Here is a 22912-nt window from a genome sequence, read left to right as displayed (position 1 = left end):
CAGAAATTACAGGAAATTGTTACTTTTAAAAGCTGTTAGAGCTGTTCTGGGAAAGTAGTTTTGCTCCATTCAACCTGCCTGAGTGTAATGTACATTGAAATATGTGCTATGGTGATGTATTGAGTATACAAAAAGCTATAGTTCGTTTAGAGACAGATGAGTAAAATAATTAACAATCTATTTCTTACTTACTTAGCTCCTGTTACCTGGTCTTTACAAAGCTGTTGGCTATGGACTGTTTGACTTACCTCTTGGGATAAAGAGTTGAGTGATCAATTACACAGAGCTTCCTCTAGCAGCCAGGGTACAAAGCTGTGAGAGGTCAAAGTTATAATAGATCAAGGTATATTGATTTTTAAAACTGAAATAACTTGCTCTTCTGGTAGAGGTTGTGCAAAGGATGGGAAGTACTAAATAGTGGAAGTTTTGGAGTGTCTTCCAACCTCGCTGGCACAGTCCATAACTGAAATGTGCTGTTTTCTCTGATGCTGTTCTCCTAGGCACAGCACAGTTCTTTCTTCTCATTTTAATTTAGGAGTGGGAAAGAAAGCATTAGTTTATTGAGCAAGGGCTTAGGAAAGGAATACGAGCACTCTGTTTCTTGCTTGGTCACTGCTGTACATTGCTGACAACAAAGTGATTTTTTTTTTTTTAGCACCACTCTCTCACCTGCAAACTTACCTAAAAATTGAATGCTGTAATACAGCAGAAATCCCTGGCTTCTGATTTCCCAAGGGAATGTGGCTCATGCACTAGTAGCATACGGCTCGGCAGTAGCTCAGGTTCTCTGTGTGCTTACTTCCAGATAACTTTTGAGCTGGTTATTTGAACTAGCTGTAGATGTTTCAGCTACTTTCCACCAAGCTTAGAAGAGGAAGAGATATACCTCATAAATAGCAGGTTTCTGCAAAGCTTTTTGAAAATGAGCAACTGGAAAAGGGGACACTACTATTTCCCCTCAGTGAAATCCTGTCACCTAGTCACACCATGGTAGACATGAGGGAGTCCACACCCTGACGGGTGCACATGTGTAGTGTAAGGCTGTACCTACTGTGTTTTCCTGACCAACCTTCTCCTGAGGCACTCAGGCAAGAGGCGGTTAAAGTCATTAAAACTTGCTAAATAGCACATACCTTGCTGGCCACAGCCCCTGTGCCCAGGCAGACTCCGGGAGGACAGCCTGTGAGTACAATGCAGTGCTCTGAGCAGCTCAATGTTGAGCTCAAATCCAATATGCAGCAAGTCTGGAGTGTTGGTGTTCGTGGCAGCAGCAGGCTCAGTGCCTCATTCCTCCTGCTGAGCATGCCATGCCAGGACCCGGAGCCTCCCACCCAGGCACCAAGCCCTGGATGGGAAATCAGACGTGAAATGTGCCCAAGCACGTGTGAAATTTTCTGCTACTTCAGCCCAGGATTTTTTCCACCAGCCAGATCATCCAGAGGGGCCTATCTGGCAAAATGTCTTAATGAGCAGCGCTCTGTCGGTTTGGCAGTTGGACCTATTTAGTTCTTACATGCAGTTGGTTGTGTTTCTCGTGGGGATGAGGGTGTTGAATCCTCGCCACTGCCTTTATTTAACCATTCTTGCAGTCTGTACCTGGAGACAATTAGGAAATTATATTGTCTTGTACGATCGTGGCATTGTTCACCAGCACTGTCTGACTTCAGGGGCAGGAGAGACCAAGTGCTTAATGTTCCTGTATTTCTGGTTTCTTTGGTTGCTGAAATATTATCTCCTTCCTGCTGTCCCAGGGGACAACAGCACCGACTGGGAGTCCAGTCCTAGTAACTCTCTACACCTACACTTATGTGTGGGCTTCAGACAAGGAACTTTCTTGGCTGTTGAAAGAAAAAAATGTTGAAATGCAGGAAGAAAGATGCCAAGAAAAGCTGTTGCTGAAATCTCTTCATCTAAGACAGAAAACAGAACTTTTAGACAGGCGTGGGAGGTGAAACTTGAATTAATTCAAGTTTCAGAGAGACACCTGAACATCTGGACGCCTCTCTGAACCAAATTTGATCATGTGAAGGTTAATCAATATAGATGATCCTTCCAATTCCAGATGGAGTTATAAACAATGTTAATGTGTCAGTCTTTGCTTTGAATTCTGACGTACAGCCCGATGGCTACCATGGCAATCGCTCAAGTATTTCTCCTGGGGCTTGTGTGACTTTTCAGATAGAGTGTAATGTTAGGGACTCCTTGCTGGAGACAGAAATAGCGTGCATCAGATTTTGCTGCCAGGACTCTTTTCTCTGGAGGCTACTGCTGTCCAGGAGGCAAAACTAAGTGTATTGTTCAGTGTTTGCCCAGAGAGCAGAGGCTACCATGGAAAAAAAGAGCTTTATTGTTTTAGGTTTCATATTCTTCTCTGGAGGCTGAGGTAGTGTGTACTGCACCCCTAATGAATACCATGCCCTGAAGGTATCTCTTACTGGTGGTTGAGAACTGTGCAATTGTGTTATTAGAAATTCTGCCCTGGGGTATAATTATATTATTGCAGTCATTAAAGGCAGTTCATCTCCATAATAATGGAAATCCTGCCTTGGAGGCCTAACTGAGTCAAAATAATGTTAGTAGCCTGACTCCAGAAGGTAAATTTTATATAGAAACAGCTATAACACAGATATAGATATATTGCAAATGCTGCTTGGAAACAAAGACTATTTCTATATGGGTAAAGATACAGAGATCTTCCCTTCCCATTTCAGTGCAAAAAATGGCAGTTAGACTCTGTGGGAAATGTCTTCAGTCCTATTAATGCCACTCTGTACAAATCAGCCTCATAGAACCACTGGTGGAGAAGGGCAGGTGAGTCTGCTACTTGCTACAGCATCTCCCACCTTCCACACCACTGGGTCAGAAGGCATGACTAAAATATACCTATCCTCTGGAAAACCTTTGCTTGGGAATAAGGGATACCATTTAGACAGGAATGGTAGCCATAAAGCTGTGTAGGCTGCATCCTCAGAGACAGTAGTATACAAGTAGTGCTTATGACCCACTTGCCCCAGCACAGTCCTCAGGGAGAAGCCATTTTATCCTTTCAATATACACTTTTGTGCATATAGCCTGGAAGTTTGAGCCAGTTGTTGAGATCTGTAACTGGCAGGGAGTTGTTCCAGAAGTCAACAAGCACTGGGAACTCAAGGTGTAGGTGGTGTCTTCTGGTGATTATAAACTGTGGTGTGTCTTCGGGACATGTCAGATTGTTCATCAAAGAGTTGAGTTCAGAATGTTTTTCACTTACCATTTGGTTCTCCTATATTCATATTGCCTGATATGTTTAGCTCTGATCTCTTTATTCTGACTTAAAAATAGGAGAAAAGAGATTTTGGAGAGCTGGGATCCCATTACATAGGTTCTCTTTTCTCACGTACCAGTTACATCAGTGTGACTCAGAAGGAATGCTGGACTTCAACCTGTGACATCAAGACGGAGAGTGTTGCTGCCCAGCTGCCCGAGGAGGGCTGGCATTCAAAACAAGGCAAAAACTCCTCCAGTGGGGAAGTGCACAGAGGGTAGAGCCAGGACTCACGGTTTTTATTTAAATCTCAGTAGCACTTTGGTCTTATAATCTTATGTTTTCACACCCCTGATTTTATGAAATAACATAGTCAATGTCAAGTGAGTTTTTGGATCTGTGGCATCATATACATAGGGCACAGGAATATAGTCATTATATACAGGGAAATGGTCTTAGGCGTTTATCGCACCATGTGAAAGACTGATAATGTGAACTGTGCCTCTACTCTGTTACAAAGCTGTCTCAGAAACCAAGTCAATCATTCCTAGATGTCAGTGGGAGTTACAGAGGTAGGGGATAATTTTACATGAGATGTACCAATACAAAACAGAAATCCATAGTTATCCACAAGTTTGGAAAAATTTCCATTAATTAGTGGCCCCTGTAGAACACTGAAATGAATGAAAGCAAGTCCTTAATGGAAGGACCTAACTTTCCTTTAAACTTCTGAACTTCTAAAGCCACACGTTCTCCAGCCAGTGGTATTTCCCTTTTGTGACAATTATTTCCTGGCATTACATTATAGATATTATTCATTGACAGGAGTAGGAGGAGCAATCATGACAGTCAGATTGTTCTTTCAGGATTTTATTAATCTGCTCCTAATAATTCAATTACATCCAGTGCAACAACGTTAGATAAATTTGTTACTGATACCAGTGATTTAAAAGCTTTATTTTCAGGTGATCTTATCACAGAGACCTTTCAATTCCTTCATAATTACAGTGTGGGCTCCCATGGAGAGCTGCTCTCAAGTGCAAGTGGTTCATCCTCATAGTGGTGGAAATAAGAAGTCACCGTAGTTGCCAGCTCATTCATTCAGATTTCCTGGGTGCAGGAGGGAGAATTAGGCTCTGTGTGATTAGAGACAAATCCTGGAGCTACACAGAGCACTGCCAGCTGAGATTGAAATAAGCCTCTATCACAGCTGCTCCCACACTCCAAAATGCTCCAAACTCCATGTCCTACAATGGAGCTGCAATTCTCTTTGAACTGTGGATCAGGAAGCATTTTTTAAATATTTCAAACCAGTTAAATCAGCGGTTAGTTTAAAACATTCATTTTAAGACAAATCTCCCTTAATTTTCATATGGTTTTCCATAGCCCACAAAAAACCAACATTGCAGCACAACAAATCTGCAGGTGCTGTCACACAGGTGCACAGCATCCAAGGATCGACTGTGGGAGCACTGGGGTTTAACATTAGAACTGAGCCTGGTCCTGTGAGCTGTGTTGACAAACTGGGGCATTTTGTCACTCCGGTGCACATATTGAACTGTCTTTAAGAACTTGCCACCAGGGGCCATTTCGTTAGAGTTTCTTAAGAAAACTTCTCATGGAATTGTTGAAGAGGTATATTTTGCAGTTGGCATGGAATGGTTTTGCTGGTGTAGGAAGAGGTAGTTAGGCACTGCTTTGTAAGGCAAGGTTTGCATCGCTTTCCCTGCAAGTCTCTCCTCCTTTCTCAGGTGCTTGTTTTGAACTTAAAGAAATTACTTCTAATTTACATGCCAAAATGGTAATAATCACGTTTATTTATTTCTCACAGGGTTTTGTTTTACATACCGTGACAGAACAATGGGGAATGGCTTTAAACTGAAAGAGGATAGATTTATTAGGAAGAAGTTCTTCGCTATGAGGGTGGTGAGACACTGGCACAGGGCGCCCAGAGAAGCTGTGGCTGCCCCATCCCTGGCAGTGTTCAAGGCCAGGCTGGACGGGGCTTTGAGCAATCTGGTCTAGTGGAAGGTGTCCCTGCCTGTGGCAGGGATTGGAACTGGATGATCTTTAAGTCCCTTCCAACCCAAACCATTCTATGATTCTATGATGTATATCAGTCTGTCAGAGAGACATACTGTCATTTCCCAGAGGTGAGGCTGTAGCGTTGTGCGGCTCAAGAGCAGGTGAGGGAGACGTTGTGTTTCAGTCTCTTGGTCTACCATGGCTTCCTGCTGCGCTCATTGTCCTTTCCTCCCCAGCTGTAGACATTCTGGAGGAAAACCAAGATAGCTTTTATTTAGGGAAATCCTGCATTTCTGTCAGTCTTGTGGTTTCTTACGAGCCACCCACTGAAGTGTTGATTAGCCAAAGCACTGCAGACAAGCTGTGGTACAGCAGCAGGGTAAAGCACTTCAATCAGGGTCAATGCTGGTTCTAGTAGCCACACATGACGGAGAGCCCTGCCCTGCGGTGCTTTGGGGCATCACTGCCAGGAGGGGAACAGGACTGTCAGAGTCAGCTATCTCATGCACTTGATAAGAGCTTGCATGTGTCGAAATATAATGTGTATTCACTTGAAATAATGAATGTTCAAAATATGCACTCAATGGTCTTTATTCCTAATGTTTTCTTAAAGCTATTGCAAGCTATATTTACTCTGCTACCAGACTTGTGCTCAGTCTAGGACAGAAAAATAATTGGACTTTTAAGAACCAAAACAAATTGCTGTTCTCCTATAACTGTTCATGTAAAACTCTTACATCATTAGAGCTGTTTCTTTTCTATGAATATATAGTGCATGCATTGTTTATACAGTTTAATTGTAAGGAAATAAATTCATAAAAAAACAAATGATATCTGTGCTGGTAGCAAACAATATGAAAGTGTCCAATTAAACAGCCACTCACTATGACTTGTGTAATAGCAACATCTGTTATCTTAATTAAACAAGTTTCTGTATAAAGGGACCTTCATAGTGCACTTTGTTAGAGCAGGATCTGACCTACATACTCCAAGCACACTCACTATCCTCATGGAAATTTTCCCAGTTGGTCCCATTATCTTGCAGTCTTGACAAGTTTCATGATACATGAGCACAGTCTTGCACACACAAAGCCATACTGCTTAAAGCAGGAAGATTGGTTTGGGTTTTTTTAGTTGAAAACCAATAAAAGTGCAGGAAAACAGCATATAGCGCCACTTACAGTCAGTCACAGAAGCCTTTGGAAGTGTAAGGAGTGCGTGGCCAACTTGGACCTTGTCAGGTAAAGTTCAGGAGAGAGAACTGCACTTCCAGAAAGTGCTCACAATTCATTTTCAAATGGGCTTATGTGCTTCAGAATTTAAGTAATTTAGGACCAGATTTTCTGAGGTATTTCATTGATGCTCTCCTCACTGTAGCCTAGATTCAGAGATGATCCAAAAGTGTACATTCACTTTTTGAAAACCCTGGTGCTCTGGTAACTTCTGAAAAGAAGAGTTGAGTCTGGGAAGGAGCAATGGGAATCCAGTGAGGTCTCAGGGCTTTGTACCCATCTGCAAACAAAATCCAATGCAGAGCTGCCCCAAAATTCCAGCTTCATCAGAAGGAGATGTGATCTGCTGCTCAGAGGCTGCAGGAAGATCCAGAGCCCCTTGCCTGGGGCTGTAGGACTCCAGGCAGCTGTAGCTGAAAAGTGTTTCAGATATGTGAATACACAGCTGTGCCTGCAGGCTTATTAATATGGGCAATGAATGTTAATTTGTTCGTGAAGAATGCTGCCTGACACAGGCACTGCCAGCTGCTTCAGAGAGGAAGCTGATGTCCTGCCCTGGGGGAAGCAGAGCCTCTCCATCCTGTCCCTAGTGCTCAGGCCAGCATGAAGTTGGCAGGAGTCACAAGGTAAAGCCCAAAACTGCAGTCTGTCTCTCCATCCAGGAGCTGGAGTGGTTGTAGCCAGGGAAGAGCAGAAAGCTCTCGCCTGATTTATTTTGTCATCTCCTACACTTCAAAATTGTTCAGAAAGACTTTTCTCTCTGGAAGAGGTTCGCCATGGTTTTCTCAACAGTTCACATCCTAGAATCTCCTTATAAGGGTTCTTGACTTACAAGACCCCTCAGTTAGGTGTTATTTTTCTAGCAGAGGGATTTTAACATATTCACTTTGGTGCTTTGTCATCTTAAGAAGGAAAGATTGTGAAATCAGACAAGAAGAGAAAGGCTTTTCTCTTATTCTGTCAGTGTGTCTTGAGTTTAAAAAGTTGTATAAATTCTATTTTTGTATTTGTTGCCTCAAACTTCCTAATTAGTGGCTAATTGCTTTAAACAGCCAGAAAGAAAATGGCACCAGGACAGACAGCACATCTTTCCCAATCTGGTGCCAGGGTCCAAACCATGGTAATATTTTTGTACTGATGACTTGAGAGATGAATTATCGGCAGTGGCTTTTGGACATGCAGTCTAGTGACACTTCAGCAGAAAATAAAACCTCAAAAGATGCTTCATATCATTGTTTTGCATTAATTGTGTTGACTGTCTTTTTCTTTTTTGTTAAATAAAGCACCTGTGCAATTTCTTTTAGGCAGACAGGTAACCAAACCATCAATAACTTGTCGGGTTTTCATTACATCCTGCCTAGGCAAAATGAAAAATGACAGCCCGCAAATAGCTTTTTGAAGTTTGATTCGACCATGCAGCATTCGTCTTAGTTTTCAAATACAATGGCAGAATATGGCTCTGCTTCATTGGAACATCTGAGATAACTAACTTTTACCATTTTTCTGCAGAAAAAAAGTACTAAAATGAACCAGGAAACCACTTTATTCAGTGGTCAGAGGTCCTGGAAAGTAGCCGTATTAGGCTTGATGGTCTTATATTCATGGAGTGCTTGTTTCCCAGCAGAAGCTGCTTTTAGCTCTGTGCTGTCCCAGAAGATCACAATATGTTTTAATATAAACTTGCCGTGGTTGTGGGTCTGTCAACTCAACACACACTTGTAGTTTAGTGTGTGCCAGTGCTAAAACCCACTGATTTGTGTGCTCTGAAATTGGCAAAAACCATCAGTTTTGCCATAGTTCTCGTTAGGTCCTAACTTTTCCTTGCTTAAACATAGTTACATGGACCTCTTTTCTTCATGTGTATCTGTCTTATACTTGTGCACATAACCCTATAAATGCTCTCTCCACAAAGCTTAGTTGTTCATGTTTCAGTTTAGCACCTTTTTGATGTGACTGAACCTTTCTTCAGCTTTGCTGGTGACTTGGTGACTCTATTCTTGCATTTTCTTTTTCTTCTATTCTTGAGCAAATGTTTCTAGGAAGAGGTTATGTAAAAAGGGTTGGAGATTTATTTAGAATCCAGATTCAGTGCTGTTTTATTTTGTATGCGTAAAGTAATTAGTCTGATCCTTAAAATTTGCATGTTCACTTATCTGCTGTTGTAGAGCTAGGAAATTATTTCATATAACCAGCCCCAAACTGTTGTCGAGAATACCTGAGATGCCGATGAATGTAATCCCAACCTATGCCAAGTTTCAGCTGGTGTTCCAGAAATGAGACTCTCTCACCCCTTGATGCACTCTCCTGTAACATCAGCAATCTGTTCCTATTTTCCCAGCAGATTATTTTCAGTTTGTGTTATCGTAGTATTCAGTGGTACACATGTAGGACATCATTGCTACCTCTGCTGCTTCTGGAACGAGCTTGCGACCGCAGCTCAGCTGTGGTTTGACCAAACTCACTGTGCTGCTGTGGTCCAGGGTCTCTAGAGAAGTCAATGGGCTTTTACCTTTGTACTTGTGTATTAATTTTAAAAGTAGAGCCCTGCTTGCAGGGGCAGGCAAAAGGAGATGATGCAGAATCCAAGAGCCCCATCTCAGAGGCATCAGACCTCCAGGGCACAGTAAGACATGCCCTATGTTTACGCATCCTTAACAGAAACACCGTCACTCACTGCATGCAGTTAAACAGCTGCTGCTTTTCCTGCTTGAGGTGTCTTATCTTCATGATTATTAAGTTCATCCCTAGGTGCCGTGCATACAGCTACAGATAATTTCTCCCACTCTGTAAAGACGCTCCAGGAAAGAGCGAGTTCCTCCCCACAGTGCTGTTGTGTTGGAGGCAGCAGGATCTGGCTCCCAGCAGCGAGGCAGGATTCCCTCTGTTGTAAGCACAGGCTGCAGCCAACGCTTTCAAAAATAAATGCCTGTAATTAGTCTCCTGAATGCAATTTGAAATTGATGTGTAGTTCATACTTGTCCTCCAGTCGAACAAAATAGTAATAATGATTTTAGTAAGTCTGTAGCATTTTGAAGGGAAAAAATTTCATCAAATATATATTCTCTTGCATATTTTCATGATTAAGAGTAAGAAGGTAGTGATTTTACACTTAGGGCCACATTTTAAGAAATGCATGTTCAAAATCTAAGGAAATAATGATATGTCTGGGGGGGAAAGGATTCCTAACAAACTTTTTAGACAACCTACCAGACTTAGTGTTATTTTGATGATTATTTAAAGATGATTTTTAAGTGGTTTAAATGTGTCTTTGGATCTCGAAATCTATATTAATGTCAATTACAAGTAGAGTGGGTAATTTGTCTTTGTACTGAGGGCATTTTTTCTTGAAACTAGAGGAAAAGATGTGTTATCTTTGAAAGACTATGCCTTTGGGCTTCTATTCAGGTGGTATCAGCTGGAACAAATAAGCTGAGAATGCATTTACTGCTTCTGCTCTAATCTCATGAATGGTTCCAGAAATGGTTTGTGTCAGCAGCTGATGCACAGAAAATCTTGCATGAATTCGTTTTCTTCTCATAAGAGAACCAGTTTTACGAGCTTCAGTGGAGTTTCCTTTAACATTCATGTTCTCCAAAGCTCCGAAGCATTTGTTGTAAGCAGAGAGTGATGGCATGTCCTTGTTGGGGAACGAGTTGTTGTCGAGGGTGGCTGGAGGCTGTGCATCCAAATTTGATTCCTCAGCTTTCCACAGACCCTCTTCATAGACTGGGAGAAGTCACTTAATCTCCGTGCCTTTGGCTATAGTAACAGCACTTGCTGGTCTCTACACATGATTCACCTCACTTCTGAGTGTGAGAGAATGCTTTGTGATGAGCAGCATGTCTCTGGGTGGGTAATTGAGCAAAAAGGGATGTTTTAGCCTTTCATGGGGCGGATTGCAAGTGTGCTTTGCCCCTAGACTGCCACCAGCAAGAGACACTTCAGGGGAGAAGTCCTGAGGCTGCGGGTGTGGAGCATCCCATCCTCATGATTTGTGGCTAACTTAGTCTATAAAAATAAACTGCAAAATTGAAGAGCTGTGTCAAAAGGGCAGTTTCCCATGGGGGATGGTCTTCATTTCCTGCCAAAATCAATGGAAAGTTGGCTCTTTGCACCATTGGACCCTTCTATACTTGAGAAATCTTCCCATATAGCTCAAATTATCATTGCCTCATGTCTCAGGAATGAAAGCTTCCCTTTGCTTTACTCAAATCTGCTTCCTCAAATGTTTATTTTCTTGACATGGTCTTTCTCACTGTATTTATTTTAATTTTCCTTGTAGTGAAAAAACAGCAGTAAGGGAGAGAAGGCAAAAGACTTCTATTATTTGAAATTTATCACAACCTACTCGTTTCCTTCAGGGTCCCTAGCAGTGTTTGTGTTTGGTTTTCATTTGTTTCTTCCCATTATCAGCATCCCTTAAGAAAGATATTCTGTAGAAAACTGTTCTTCTTAGATAACCTAGAGATATTTTTATATTTGAATTATGACTCTAGGCATCTTTAAACAATTTACATGAAGTCTCTAATAGCGGTAAATGCTCCCTGCTTTCCCTCCCACTGCCCCAGTCCCTCAGGATGAGGTTTTGTCACTTCCAGACTTGTCTTAAAAATTTGTGGACAAAAAGAGGATGATGACAAAACACAGCTTTTGTGTTTATAGATATTAATACAGGCTAGGTGCAGTATTATTTATTTGGACTGTTCCATCACTGCAGATAAACAATTTGTTGAAAAAGAAAATTGAATGAGAACTTAGGATGCCAAACCCATGACTGGTTAAAGCTGATACTGAATTCAGTGGAGATATGTTGTTTGATCTTGCCAAAGGGGCCTCTACTATTTTCTAAAAAAATACTTATCTGAGTAAAATATGTTCTATTTTTTTCACTCTCCTTAGAAAAATATTTACAGGGTTTTATGGTAATAAACAATTGCAATATATACTCTCCTCACCTTTAGTTCTTCATGCTTAGCTAGCCTGTAAATGAAAAGTCACAGATGAAAACATGTTTGCACACAACAGTTCACACCTCTGGAAGAAGCGTTCTTAGTATTTTCTTAGAGATCAATATTGAGAATTAAGTAAGAAAAAAAAGCAGAGTACTCTATTTTTCCATGCAGCAAGGTAAGAGCAGCTATTACCTGGGGAGACCTTCCAAAAGATTGATTTTAATTCTTTTTTGCTTTTTTAAATTTTTTTTTGACTTTTTTAATTCTTTCTCTTTTTTCCCCTTCTACTGTCCCAGTGCACAGAAAATGCCAAACGAACCCAAATTCTGTGCACCAGAGATGTCTAGCCACTTCACAGTTGCCATAATTTACTACTAAACCTCCTGGTGTGCTCTGTGACCCCACTGTACCAGTAAAAATGGTGCAAAGGTGATGTTCCTCAGTGCCTTCTCCAGCCAGTGCTTTTCCTTGGACAAAATAAAAGTATTTTGCAGATTGAGAAGCACTCCCACAATAGATACCCCAGCAGCCCCACGTAGTTGTGCAACCCACAACCTCAGGAGTTCAAACACTTCACCCTCAGGTTCTTTAGCTCCATTAGAAATGTATCTGCAGAAAAGCTTGTGGGAAATATTCTACTGAACTCAGTACAACAGGATTTTACCTTGGTTTATTTTGAGCAAATATAGTTCTTACCTGAAAATTAATTATGGGGAATTTGCTGTTAAGAGACCTGCCAGTTGTCATGGATAAGGAAAGCCTTATCTAATGCCTGCTTTCACCAAGAGAAAGACATGCACTAAATTAAATGGGCTTTGACTGAGGCCCTAAATTAGCTCAGGCTTTTCTGTGAACCATGAAAAGACAAGTAGTTATAGATAAATAAGTGCCAAAGCAGCTGTAGGTGGTTGTCTAAATCAAACCTAACAGGACCTGGACAAGAAGTTGTGAATGTGTAGGAGACTGCCTGTGCAGTATGGCTGTCCACATCAGTGTGAATTTAGATGGACAACCAAGTGGAAACCACTGTAATGCTGATCCAGCAGACAGTGTTGTGCTGTGTTTCACCCATACTTATCCTAACAGCTGTTAGACACAGACACAATTTGTCCCATCCTTGCTCGTGTTGCTGTCCTGACCATAGCCCTCAGGATGTGTTGATGTCTCACACTGGTGGCAATATGGACACTATGTCTTTCTCACTCATTTTCAGAAACATCTGGAGTAACAGGATGTGGACAAAGCCCAAGCCTAGAAAGCCCTGTCCTTTTATGGGGAGATGCTGAATGGTTTTGTCTGGTATCGGTGTGGTGTGGGAAGTCTCAGATGGCGTGACAGGATGCTGGGTGGGGGTTAGGACCAGGACTCTCCCCTTGCTCTTTCCTTTCTGCACACCAGGAACCACCGAGGGTGCTGAGTGAAGCCTCAAGAAGTTGGCTTTGACCTCAGCATGTATTTCAATGAGGATTAATGTTATGAAGCAGAGAAAGCTCTGACCTTGCGGTTATTTATTAACACAACATAAAGGTTGTAGTCATACACAAAGGCAGCATCCCAGGGCCAGAGAAATTATTATCTGTGGACCAAACTCCGGAACAGTCCATTCTTCAAGTGAGAAGCAGGTGCTGATGAGCAGTGTCTCTGATTTCAGGGAGGGCTGTGCTCTGAGCAGTAAGTCCTCTCTTTCAGCCAAACCTGTGCGTATTTCTAAATTTCACTGTATTTTCCTGAAATAACCTAATGGCCAATACTGCATTTATGAGGTCATTTTAATAATCCCAGTCTCTGCCTCATTGCATGGGAAGCATTATTAAAAAGGTAATAAACTGCTACAAAGACCTGCAATAAAATAATTTGATAAATAATGCAATTGCCTGAAATCATTTACATTTGCAGTAGAGTTGTGGTGTGAAACGAAGTTGCTGTGAGGCTAAAAATTGCTCTAGATATTCCTGCCTATGAACTATGGGAAAAGGCTGAGCAAATCCACTGCTGAGGTTACACTCAGGTCTGTCTGGTCCTTTTGCTTTCTTCCTCTGCTTCCAATCCCCCCCAGCCCAAGCAAGGCACTGGAGGATGGACAATAGGCCATTCATCATGCTGGCTGAAATACACTGTTTTTCACAGGTACATTTAACCTAAATCCTCTCTCAGAAGACGGATTATCTCTTAGAAGAACTCTGGCAAAATAGTCTCTTTTCAATAGCCATGTCAACCACTGCCACAAAGGCTGTACATGAAGGGATCAATGGTAGTTTTATCTCAAATTGCACTCAGTGTGTGTTTCTTCCAACTGACATTCATTTAAATGCTTTCTGTAAGACATCCTTTCTCCCTGTAATAGAAAAAGTATTGGGCATCCTAAGCATTGTTTCCTGTGGAAAAAAAAAATAATATATTCACTTGGCTAAGCATGAAATATTTGGGATTCAAGTGTTTAATCAGCAGTGAAAGCAAGTATAGCTGCGCTTGTATTTCATAAATTAAAATGCTAAAAGTATCAGATAAGAAACAACATACCTTATTTCATTGCAACAGTACTAATAAAACCGTTTGAGAGGAATAGAAGTTACCTTACGATTGTGATCACTTTGCTCCAAAGAATCATTGGAGCTCTACCCTGCAGTCCCATAGTTGTGCTGCCCGCCTATATGCACTGCATTTGTAGTCCATTCATATCCCACATGCTTCCATGTGCTGAACAGAAAAATAGAGGGCAAGCTGCAAAGAATGTGTTGAGGGATAACTGCAGTATCATCTGCCTGGTGCAGATCTTCTGTTGGTAATATGTGTATTTTGTGAGTTAGAAAATAGTTCACAATGAAAAGGTTAGTGCGTGGAGCTGCTGCTCATCCCTGCAAAGGTTTTCACTAGGCAACTACAAGGCGTAGGTGAGGTTGAACCACCCGTGGCTCTGAGGTGTTTGGCTCCTGGACCTGCATAGATTTTCCTTTAATGAACAACAGCGCAAGATGTTACAGTAGGTACTATAAGTCTGGGACTTTTAAGCAAACATTCTTTCAAAGCTTGAGGTCAAACCTGAGCAGCAGGTTGTAGGCATGTTTTTAGATACAGTCAGGCACCCAATGGTCAGATTTCCTTGGAGATGGGCTGGAGGTAATTACTGATGTTCAGTTTTATGATGGCAGTTTTCAGTCATTGTTTATATTCCAAATAAGGGCTTGATCTTGTTTTCACAAAGTCAGTGATAAAACTCTTACTGTTCTCAGCAGGACATGTTCTGTCTCTAAATGCCTATGTTACTGACTGAGGAATATTTATCTGTTCCTGGGAATCCTGCCCAGCAGTGCGGAATGCTGTGGTGAGCTGCGTGAATCAGATCTGTAGTGCTTAATTTGGGGTTGTAGGTAACCCAACCTGCTGATGGGAGACTTAACAGATACAACAGATGTATTATGAGCTGAAAAATAAGTGCTAATAGATCAGACCAAAATTATTATGGACTGCTGGTTTTCCTCATACTGCTCCAGGTCTGCCTGACCTTTTCTATCCATCTCCAGTTGCTGCCGGAGCTACTGGGCAAGTTAGTGTTGCTGTATTAATCCAGGCAGAGGGCTGTGCTGATGTGGCTGTGATGCCAAAGTGTGGGTCCTTTCTAGGTTTAGCTTGGGTGTCTTTTCATAGCAAAGCTCTGTGCAACTGCAGCATACACTTAGATATAGGTCATCCATGATGTCTTGTCTTTCTTTCATGTACTTCTCAAGGATCTTGCCAACTAAATAGCAAGTGCCTTAAGATGCTTTCACTCCTGCAGAGCTGGCAAAGGGCATATGCAGACATCAGACATACAGCATCAGCAAGAAACTGCTATGGAATCTCTGTGCCTCTCAGGAACAGATTTCTTTAGGGTAATGCAGTGTTCAGTTTGCAGCTTTTTACATTTGCTGCTGCAGTGGCAAAAAAACCCCAACAAAACCCACCAAAACAAAAACATGGGAAAGGAATTCTAGGGAAGAATGTTTTCAGCATTTTAAAGGTCTTTTGTCCCCAGAAGAGTTTTGATCAAAACACTGACAAGGTCAGCTCTTCCTGGGGTAGAACCCAAAGCTTCAGTTTAGGAAACAAACAATCCTTTTATCTCCTAATTTCAGATGTGTCTCTGCTCTCCATGGATCTGAAATCTCTGGTTGACACACAGACCAACTTAAAATTGCTATGTTTAAAACAGATGACCTTTCTTTATGTAAAGAGGCTAAACTATCTTGTATCATCTTTGTCTTTTTCAAATGCGTATTTTTATCTTCTTTGATTTTTCTCTGATATTTGCAGTGACCATGAGCCAGCTTAACAATAGAACAGTTGCATTAACCTGTACAAGAGGAATTTTAGATTTTTAGCTGTTGTTACCACTGTTGTGGTTAGTGATTCAGGGAACCCAGAACGTTCAATAGCAGGTCAGTAGCTCATTTTTTGAGTTTATATTGCTTTAGAAAGGCACATATTCACCCAGCAACCAACACTTTGTTCTGAAGTAATACATGTGTTTATTGGAAATGTGGTTTATTTTTATGTCTTCCTAGGCATCTTATTAGAAAATATTTTGGAGGGGTATGTCAGAAGAGCAAGAAAGCGTACCGAGCAGTGGTTCATTAAATTTGAACTTTGTGTCTCGAAAGAACTTTTCCAACCAAACTGCTAGAAGTGGTTGATGAGGTGGTTGATGTTTGCTTTCAAGCCAATTAGCAGTTTGAGAACCGTCAGTGGCCTGAAAAGGCCCCGCTCGCTTAATGCAGATCTGTATGCAAAGAAAATTTGTGAATTAGCAAAACAGTGAAAGTCCTTCCTACTTTCTCAACTAACTGTAACAAATTTCTAAGTGTTAAATTAATTACTTGTTAACTTCTAACACATTGGATTCAAATTAGAGGACAAAACATTCAGTGTAGAGAAGCACCTTCAGCAAAAAAAAGACACATAACCATAAGGCCTCCTAATCAATAAGTCACAGTGAGGTTTTAATGGTCTAATTTGTTTAAAAAAAGATGAGTTAACTTGTATGATTGTTTTAATGCTGGTGGTTTACAGGAGTGTGCAGGGAATTACTTTGTTACCAGACGAGAATTAAATCTGCATGGAGACTCTCCGGGAAGGGGTTTGGAGAACTTGGTGCAAGTCTCACCTGAACTCTTTGCAGCGTGTTACCAGGATTAAAGCATGTCTGTGTGCTCAAATTGTAAAGCCAGGCAGCTGTGGCTTTCTGCTTAGAAAGGGAAGGAAATAAAGACAGCAATAGCTCCCTGAGATGTGCCAGAGCTGCTGGTGGACTAATTGTCCTCATCCAAAGGACGTCTCTAGAGTGATCCAGTTCAGATTAACTACAAACTAATTTTACACTGGGAATAAAGATGATTTAGAAGGAAACCAATAACAAGAGAAAGAGGCAGAAAAGGTATTAGAATTTGAAATTAAAGCTGGCTTTATTAGCAGATACAATTAAAATGATCTATGGAAGAGATTATGCAGTAAATAGGTTTCAACCATATGGCTAAACATAAAACATAAATAAAAATAAAATCTCAACTGTACAGAAATAGTCTAAACCATCACTTTTATCTGGATTTCTTGGGATGGCAAAACTGGAGGGAGAGAGTGCAGAGCCTGGCAGGGGCAGCGCAGGAGCCAGGTGGTCCTTCTTGAGCTGGAGCATATTGCTGAGCTTGTTCTGTCGTTTCTATTGATTTGAATTTTAATGCATGCCAAGGGCACCTTCAGCTTTCAGAAAGGCACTGTTGTTTCCCAAGACTTGAAATTGATAACAGCAGTAAATAATTCCTTGGGAGCATCCTGGTGCTGCTGCCACCCAGGCTCCTGCACTGGAGGTCAGTGTGGCAAATCCTGTGCTCCATTGCACATTTAATGTAATACGTGCATTGATTTGTGCCAACACAGTAGTGAAGATAAGAGACAAGTAGCTATATACTACTCTCTTCCAATTACTGAGTTGGAGCAACTGCTACAGAAGCAAATATATGGCACTGGACTCCTGGAAAAATAAATTACAGTAGTGAATGTTACTGACTGCAACAATTTGGAGACCTATAAGCCAGTTGAGAAACTTCTATTAATAACACTGCTACTGATGTGTGAAATATAACCTCCGTCCCTGGTCTCAGACAGCTGGCCTGCATGTTGTTGTGCTGCTGTAGGAGGAGGTCAGGGAGAGGCTAGCCAGGATGGAGATTTGTTGGCTGCTGTTGGAATGTCTTGCACCGTCTTCCTCCTCCTTGCTTAGCACTGTTGTTGTAAAGACACTCAGACTGCCTCATTTTTCTAAGCAGGTGTGTGCATACGGACTGAGTAGCCCATGTGTGCCTATTGAGAGAGCAAGGCATAACAAAATGCACCTGCACCTCCTCCCTTCGGTGAGATGATGCCTCCTGAGTCTCACTGGAGACCACATTTAGCCCAGTGGCTGCAGCTGGGGAGCCCCATGGCTGGCATAGGCCGATGTCCTTTTTGTTTGTGTTCATGCCTTGTCTTACTCTAGACTTTATTTAGCTACCTCAGTGCTGTCCCATGGCTACAACAAAAGGTTTGTGCTGATTCGTGCAGTGTGTTTCTTCTCCAATGGGAAGCGTCATCTGAGCACTTCTGCAATGGTGCATGGATTGTTTGCTAACTTTCTTTCTTCCTAATTTCTCAATACAGTTGCACAGAGCTTGATTGGCATTAAGGATGCAGGAAGGCTTCTTTGTTTTCTTTCAAATTAGTTAAATTGGGAAATAATTGAGCAGGAGAATGCAGGAATTAATACAAGGTTTTTCAATGCTGGTCTGACAGTGGCTGAAGGAGAGACAGCAAATTGCGCTGCAAGACCTAATACTGAGCAGACTACCAAGTATTTTGCTGAAAGAGGTGATAATAGCCTGGGGAAAAGGTTCTTCTTGAGTCTTCTTAGGTTATGCCTTTACAGGGCACAAGTAATTCATGTTTCAATGGGATTTACAGGGCAGGATCAGTTTCTCTGTCCTTATTGACTTAGAGCAGAGCAGAAATGGCACAGGAGGCAAAGCAAATTGTGAGCACAAGGAAAGCCTGAAACACAGCCGTTGTACAAGAGGAGGGGCCAGGGATTAAAGTGCCATCCTCGCCTGCCTCCCAGCCTCTGAGACACATGTACCGCTGAAGATAACAGCACTGTTTTGACTGGGAGTACGTATGTGAGGACAGGATGGGAATGAAATAGGGTAATTTTGTTTTAACCTGCAAGTGCAACTGCAGATAAGCCCCTCAGGCTCTTACACTGCAGGCAGAGAGGTGGGGAGCATGGAAGGGAAGCTTGGCAGTGTGGTACCCTTGCAGAAAAGCCAAAGCAGCAATGAAACACCTGCTTCATTGCATCTGTTCGGCAGAAGCTTTTACATTGTTAAGCAATGAGCATGGAGAATTTGAGATGTAGCCTGTGTACCACGTGTTGCAAGGGTTGTCATGGTGAGTGCTGAATATCAAAGTACAGACACATGTAAAACCTACACAAGCTGCTGGTGTGTCAATTAAAGTTGCCCTTAAGTAAAGACCCAGAAAACTCATGTAAATATTGCATTTAGTATTTATGAATGGTGTCCGGAGAGATTCCTGTGAGCTAAACTCTCTCTGTAATAATGGGCAACAGACTGTCTGTTGTTCAAACCATCAATTATTAGTGAGGACTCAAAATAGTTTTATGTTAATTTAAAAAAATTAAACTTTTGTGTCTTCTGTCTTTCCAGAATCACTGTTTTGGACGATGGGAGCCTCCGGATTGTCAACGTCACTAAATCTGATGCAGGAAGTTACACCTGCGTGGCAACAAACCACTTTGGGACAGCAAGCAGCACGGGCAGCTTGGTTGTGAAAGGTAATTGCAGGTTTTATTGCATATGACTGATACTCCATCTTAGCACCTAAGACCACCCCAAGCAGCCCTACGCATACTGCGCCTTTCCCTTTTGATACTGATGTGAGTGAAGCCTGGGGGCATTAAAATGTCTTTTGCATCTCAGAAACCTGCTGAGCTTCATGGGTTGTAGACAACGTTAAGAGCAAGGAGGTATCTGTGGTCGGACTGATGGTGCTTACAGCAAGCCGATGCATTTGTTTTCACTCATAGTTTAAAACTACACTGAAAATGACATGGGAATTGTAACACAGAGACAGGCTCCTGGTCCATATCATTGTATGACTTGTTTCTAGTAATGTCCAGTAATCATGCTTGAGAAATGCTTTCTGCCACCAGAGCACAGAGTCCTGAGATTCAGTTTTGCAAAGGACTTGCATAAAGCCATGGAGCACCTGTGGAAAAACATTGCCCTTAGCATGCTGAGATTAGGTGGTGCCCTTTAGAAACGTGTCTTATCTAGTTCAACTTCTTTTCTTATTACTCCTAAACTTTTACTATCTTTTTAAAAACCCTTTGAACTCTTTTATACATCTTGTCTTCTTCCAGAAAGATGCAAGAGTTTCACCCTTGCAAAGCAATGTCGTAATTTTCAAAAAGACCTGCAAACTCTGATTTATTTTCATTATTTCCTACCCAGAGCTCTATTTCTGCATTTCAGGAATTCCAAGTATTTATTCATGTGTATTCAGAATTTTATGTCAAATATTTTTTAGAAAAGTAAAAGCTGTAACATTTGACAGTGATTTTTGAAGTAATAATTTGATAAACAATGAGAGACGCTGACAAATGTCTTTAATTTTTGCCCTGCTTATGAGTATTCCAGTGCCTGATGAATTATTATAGGCAATGAACATATGGATTATTACACTTATAATCACTCTCCATCTCTTTCTTACTTGGGGAAAAAACTGTATTGGATAACAAATCAGGAAAGTTTGATTACAAAGCAATAAATCAATCGCAAAGCTCTAATGCTGTCAGTTTTAATTCTCCCTTATATTGGCAGTGATGGATAGTATTCAGTTAGAGGCTCTCCCCATCAATTACTTCTACAGTATGTAGGGAATACTTTAAAATGTTTCAATGCAAGTTTGAACCCATATTTTTTATAGTCAGAACCCATCTCAGCAAGTAATGTCATGATCAGGCAATTAGATCAGCATTAGATCTCTGTATGAGCTGATTCTGCCATTTCTTAATCTGGGTTGCTCTAAGCAGCAAATAGCTAGAAAAACACTGCTCAGGGAACACGAATGTAAGAAAGACCTTGCCTACTATTGAAACCCAGCCCAAACATCCTTCCCTGGGCTCCACAGGGAGCGCAGCAGGGCAGCGCATGCTCACGGCAAGAGGCACCGGCTTCTCCCCTTCAGACTGGGCAGAGCTGAGGTCATCCTGGTTTTCCAAGTGCTGAAACACACCAGAGGGTTGAATCAGGGTTGGCAGTTCTGGGGCCACTAGTACCACTGTAAAAAAGCCAGTCATTGACTGGCTTTTACAATCAATAACCATCTGTTATTGAAGAGTCCTGCTTCTGTAGTTCATGGCTTATCCTTTCTTCCTCCCAGGACCCAAGGAATAGCCCATAACTCCCAAGCACAGTAGTCAGCAGCTATTGTACCTGATCTTTGGGTTCATGTGGTTTACAAATCACTTTTCTTTGTGGTAAGGTTATAAAGGATTAGCAAGTGCTTTTTTCTCCCTCAGTGCTCCGTTTTAACTCAATTCCATTAGCATTAATGGGAGCGACACATGTGCATGAAGCAAAGAATAAACTCTTCAGCCCAAGATGTGGATATTAACAGCAAACTGAGAAATGCAATTTCAAAGTCTATCCCATAAAAAGTATAAAAGAGCAGAAACTATTCTGAACTCCAAATGAACTGTGTAAAATACTGTATTACATACTGAAATGCTTGAGTTTCTCTGCCCTAAGTAAAACACCAGCAAGTTTTGATGGAAATATGACTGAGTACCTTATTTCAACTCAGTTTTGTGGTGTACAAAATGACAAATTTATCAGCTCATGAGGTTTTTGACCTTAAGATATGCTTATATTCTTCTCTAATTCATCTTATGTAATCAAGTAAAAAACTGTGAAGGTCAAGACATTTTTACTAACCTTCCTGTGTTCTTCCATTAATACTGCAGGGGTGGGGGTTGTTGAGTTTTGTGGGGTTTTCTAATTTTCTTTCTCAGGGAGAGATGCTGACAGTGTCAAAGGCAGTTTAGGCAACGATGGGAGGAAGAGGAAAATATCTGTTACACCAGAACCAAGGAGCTTAAAATAAATCTCTGGCAAACAACCAATGAGGGATAAATAAATATTCATATTATGCATGAGTAGACAGCTTAAAAAATATGAAATTCTGATGCGTGCCCATAGGGCTATGTATTAACATGTTGTTGTCAGAGCCGGTGAACCTCGGTAGTTTTCCAAACCAGTGAGGTTGTGGTTTGGGTTTGTTCTGTTGGTTGGTGCTAAATGAGATCCACTCTGGCCTCCAAGACCTGAAATGTTGCAGACTTGCATGTACAGTTCGACCTTTAAATTAAAAAGCAGGATTGAATTTGTAAAGATAGAGAAGAATCTCGCAGCCAGTGTTCAGAGTTCTTTAAAACATGGCACGTGTTTACATGTAGGATATAAATACTAATTTTCCATATTTCTTTTTCCATTTTTTCCTGTACTTGAGGCTAAGTTTTCAATTCTTCCAAGACAGAAACACTATAGATTTTCCCAGTACCAGGGGTTTAAATGACAAACAGTGTAAACAGGCGTAGACTGTACAGTGCGGGTTTATTTGTATTTAATGCGGTGGTATAAATTGGCTAATATAACCTCAGCTCTGAAATAAGAAACTAATTTCAAAACCTTGCAATAAAAGCTTAGAATGTAGGAAGTGCAAGGAAAGGTTCCTGATGCTAACGACCCAGCTTGTGCACTGAGATCCAAAAGAAGCTTCTCTGGGAGCATTGCGTAGACTGTACAGTGCGGGTTTATTTGTATTTAATGCGGTGGTATAAATTGGCTAATATAACCTCAGCTCTGAAATAAGAAACTAATTTCAAAACCTTGCAATAAAAGCTTAGAATGTAGGAAGTGCAAGGAAAGGTTCCTGATGCTAACGACCCAGCTTGTGCACTGAGATCCAAAAGAAGCTTCTCTGGGAGCATTAAGTATGGAAGAAGCAGCACAAACAAGCTAATGACAGGAATGCAGATGACAATAGTGTGTTGCTACCATTTCTTTCACACAAAGAGAAAAGCCTTGTCAAGCAGCTTGTTTCCCAGTAGACACACTAAGTGTCTCGATGAGCCTGTGGCCAGCTTGGCTTTTGTAACATTGGAGGTGAATAGATCGTGGTACACACCTTAGACGCATGAGGCTGCTTCTTAAACATCTGCTTTCCTTTTGGCTGTGTCCTGAGCTATAAATCTATAAATATTTATTTTTATATACATGTATCCCTACAGAGCGATCTGGACAGGCTAGATGGATGGGCTGTGGTGAATTGTATGAGGTTCAACAAATATATATATATTTTTTTTTTTTTTT

At 41.3% G+C, this 22912-nt stretch overlaps 1 protein-coding gene across 1 annotated transcript in view; it reads left to right on the top strand.

The window, feature by feature from the left end:
- Positions 1-19311, top strand: part of LOC104411562 (contactin-4-like) — a gene marked incomplete at its 3' end in the record, with an annotated part of 85013 nt that extends 65702 nt beyond the window's left edge. The window contains exon 10 of the mRNA XM_010022012.1: positions 19184-19311. Within this exon, the coding sequence (XP_010020314.1) occupies positions 19184-19311 (128 nt within the window). The remainder of the gene's footprint in view (positions 1-19183) is intronic.
- Between the last annotated feature and the right edge of the window lie 3601 nt (positions 19312-22912).

Source organism: Nestor notabilis, unplaced genomic scaffold (assembly GCF_000696875.1).
Source record: "Nestor notabilis isolate BGI_N333 unplaced genomic scaffold, ASM69687v1 scaffold26680, whole genome shotgun sequence".
Classification (NCBI taxonomy): Eukaryota; Metazoa; Chordata; class Aves; order Psittaciformes; family Psittacidae; genus Nestor; species Nestor notabilis.
This window is presented reverse-complemented; position numbering and strand designations above follow the sequence as displayed.